A 4,204-nucleotide genomic window follows, 5' to 3' on the forward strand; every position below is an offset into this window, starting at 1 on the left:
TGTGGTGCAGAGAAAAAGCAATATCACATGGTTTTGTCTTCCAACACCATGGTCCCATGCATGAGGCTTATATCCATCAATCTTTGAATGGTATCTACAAATGACTAGTTAGCCATATATCCCTCCACCAATCRAACCTTTAATTTGACCAAAATCGTCAAGACAAAACCATGTTATCTTGCTTTAGTAGTGGGGCTTACTCATCACTCAAATTTAAATATATCCATATACATGACACATCATTGGGTCACATATGTTATAAGACAACCCCAGAGATTTTAGCCTGAATTTCTGTCAGTTAGGAAGCATAGTTGCATTACATTTGAAGTACTGGGACCAGGTTTTGGGGTCATTGTTGACATCTCACTTTGTTCATCGTTCTGGCCATCCTTTAAGTCATAGTTTAGATCCTCGATCGGTGATCTTATTGTTGACAAGAAATGTTGTTATCTCATGCAAGTTGGAAGACACAATCACATGATATTGCAATTCTGTCTTGGTCCCTGCATCGGCCATTTAATTTTCCTTTTATCACCAATCCTACATTTGAAGTTTTAATAAATCAATATATATATATATATATATATATATATATATATATATATATATATATATAACAACAATTAATTAGAACGTGTTACTCGGGCCCAAAATAGGATTCTTCTTTTATAGAGTGTGATGCACAATATAACTCCATCTCCAAACCCATTAGGAAAATGGGTATTCGTTTGGCTAGGATCATGCAAGCAAAACAGGTTATCTGACGATCTCTGTCAAACCGAATCGTACACCAACTATGGGTATTATAGGGTGTGATGCATAATTAGTCATTGTTCTTTCCTAGAGTTTTGGTTTTAATATTTATAAGTCCAAACATGTTTTATCTTATGTATCTTTAATCATATGTTAAAACTTCGTCTCTCTTTCATGATTGTTGTATTCATGGTGGTTGTTTTATGATCTATTGGGATAATTCTTGCAGGTACCATGCATACCTCTTTGTTATAATGGCGAGAAACAAAAATATACGAAGTAAAACAACAACTATTAATGTTATTCTGAAGAGATCGAAGCGAACGAGGATAATAGCTTAGATAAGGAATCATTTGTTTGAGGTATATATCTAGTACTTTTGTTATTGGTTTTCTGGTGCATTGTTCGTATAATGTATATTATTACTTTAAATGTTCTTATGTGTAACGTTAATCATTTGATTCATGTTATGAGTTTTTAAATTTATATTCATTTTATAGTTAAATGATAAAAACAATCATCACCAAAAGTTCGCTTAAGACAATGGTTTTGATAATTTAATTTCACCATATATTATTTTATGGTGATGGTTTTCAATAACGTCACTATATTGCGTTCTACGGTGATGATTTTGAAAAATAAACTTTACCATGTGCCACATTACAGTGACAGTCTTAAATAATAAACGTCACCATATTTGAAGGTATAATGACGATTTTGACCGTAATGGTATGGTCACAATTTTGAAAAATAAGTATCACTATATGTCATGATACAGTAACAGTTTTAGGATTAAATACAATTTTCTTATACACCATATATAACGGTTTTAGCCTTACGGTAATGGCTTTTGTTGTATTTTTGTAACGTCTTTTAAACGTAACCAAAAGAAGAAAAAGCTCAAACTAATCCTTGGTGAAGTATGTTGTTGTGGTTGTAGTTGTGCATATGGAATGGTTTATATAACCAACTCATATACAGAGAGGTAGATCATAGTTGGTGATATGTCGTGTAGAAAAAAAGTAATATCACATGGTTTTGTCTTTCAACCTTATTGTGATATCATTCAACGATTAATTTGATGGATAAGCTCAATCCATGAGGGACCATGGTGTTGGGTAGAACCCTGTAATATGTTGGAAGACAAAACCATGTGATGCTTCTTTTTCTCTACAACCACACGTCACCATCTCTTATCTACGGCTCCTTAAATCAATTCGTTATATAAACCATTCCATATGTAGAATACAACCACAACTCCCTCTGAAATCCATCACAACATATCCCACCAATATTTAGAACGCATTTTTCTTCCTTCATCGGCCTTTAGAACGCAACAGACTCTGCCCAATTTGGAAAAATGGCTATTTTCATGCCTCGGATCATTCAAGCAAAACAGATTCTCCGACGATCATTGTCAAATGGAAGCAGCAATATATACATGGCCATCCCGAAAGGTTATTTTGCCGTTTATGTTGGGGAGCAAGAGAAGAAGAGATTTGTGGATCCAATAGCATTGTTAGACCAACCTGCATTTCAAGAATTATTATGTCAGGCAGAGGAAGAGTTTGGGTACAACCATCTCATGGGCGGCCTCACAATTCCATGCAACGAAGACATGTTCATTGATCTTGCTTCTCGTTTGGGGGCATTATGACTTCCATATGGCAGTTTGAAATTTCTACCACGGTTTTGTATACAACTAACCAGTAGGACCTTTTGGAGTTTGTAAGACTTGTGGAGACATTTCTCCTAGATTTATGAAATTTGATTTTGGAATTATTTATTCTGTTTGTGTTATGAGCTAAGACATAAATGACAAACTAATTTCATAGTCTACTAAATTTGGGCTGAGATCTTTTCACTAAATGAGGAATGCCCTTGGATAGATAAAGGCATCTCATATATTACCACTCTAACATCCCTAAGCAGCCTCAATAGTTGATACAATGAATTAAACAATTGGCTATACGAGATCAGACCATAAGCACTAGGTGTCAAATAAAGAATCCCAACTCATGATAGGTTTTGTTTCCTTATATTCATGTCTACCATTGAAGTAAATGTGAAACGAGAAAAGTTACAAATTTCTGAGCTTTAATAATGAGCAGCAGAGAAATATTTATATTCTGATTCTAGATGCCAAACTACCAAAGTAGTTCCCATATCTACAGCTATTTGCATGTGAACTAGAAATTTTAAACTATACTAAACTGAACTTATCATTGAAAAATATGTTGTAGAATTCTGCATATGATGAGATCATTGAAGGAGTTTCACTTGTCTAATTCATTTAAAATTGTCATATTCATTGATCTTTTCCACATTGCGAAAACATATTAACTGATTTTCATATTTGCATAAACTTATCAATTAAACAATTGGCTTTGCAAGATGGGACCATTAACACTATGTGTCGAATAAAGACTCGCAACTCATGATAGATTTTGTTTATTTTATTCMTGTATACCATCGAAGTATATATGCCACGAGAACAATTACAAACATTTTTCTGAGCTTTAGGAGCAGCAGAGATGTTATGTACCAACAAGAACATTTGTTTAGATCATGCAGGAGCTCCACTTTAAATTTTCATATTCATTGATCTCTCAATATAGCAAAAACGTATTCACTGATTTTTCATATTTGCATAAACTTGTCAATTATGCAAGACGTTCCTCGTTTCATTTCTTTTATCAAGCCTCTTTCGTTCTAATGGGATCTAGTCAAGCTTCACAAGTTGGCTCCATAATATTTTCACCTCCGTTCATTAACCAAAATGTCTTCTATCTGTGGGTGGTGTTTGCAAATCTCTACCAGGTACCATTCCTTTTATTCATTGCACCTATGTATCTCAGGACACATTGAAGAGGAAAACTGAATTAGCCTTATGTCCCTCTACCAATCAAACCTTTTATTTGGCCAAAACTTGAAGACAAAACCATGTGATTTTAGATACATAGTGGCTTGCTCATCATTCCACGTAATTATATCTATATACATGACACATCATTGGGTCGCCTATGTTTTAAGACAACCCGAGAGATTTTTATGATTTTTTTTTTCTGTTTTTTAGGAAGCAGAACCACATTACACTTAAAGTACCTGGGGCCATGGATTTCATGTCATTCTTGACCTCATTCTTAGTTTAGAATTGTGGCCATAAAAGTCATCCTCTATGTCTAACCCTTCTTGTATCCTATACTCCAAATGCAGATTTCAGAAACAATTAAAATATCCTCGACGATCTTATGGTTGACCAGAAATGTTGTTCTTTCATGCAAGTTGAAGACACAACCACATGATATTTTGCAATTTTGTCTCAACGTCTCCATCTGCCATTCAATGTCCCTTTTATCACCAATCGTACATTTGAAGCTTCAATGAATCAAATATGTAAAGCATACAATAGGCAAAGCACCAAAATAACTCCATCTCTAAACCCACTGCA

The 4,204-nt window shown here is 34.2% G+C and overlaps 1 protein-coding gene across 1 annotated transcript; it reads left to right on the forward strand.

The window, feature by feature from the left end:
* The first annotated feature begins 2,081 nt into the window (after positions 1-2,081).
* Positions 2,082-2,532, forward strand: LOC112504849 (auxin-responsive protein SAUR24-like). Its single transcript, XM_025108810.1, has one exon. It carries the CDS (start codon positions 2,114-2,116, stop codon positions 2,408-2,410), a length of 297 nt encoding a protein of 98 aa, XP_024964578.1. The 5' UTR covers positions 2,082-2,113; the 3' UTR covers positions 2,411-2,532.
* Positions 2,533-4,204: the final 1,672 nt, after the last annotated feature.

Source organism: Cynara cardunculus, unplaced genomic scaffold (genome assembly GCF_001531365.2).
Source record: "Cynara cardunculus var. scolymus isolate 2C unplaced genomic scaffold, CcrdV1 Un_Scaffold_7120, whole genome shotgun sequence".
In the NCBI taxonomy this organism is placed as follows: Eukaryota; Viridiplantae; Streptophyta; class Magnoliopsida; order Asterales; family Asteraceae; genus Cynara; species Cynara cardunculus.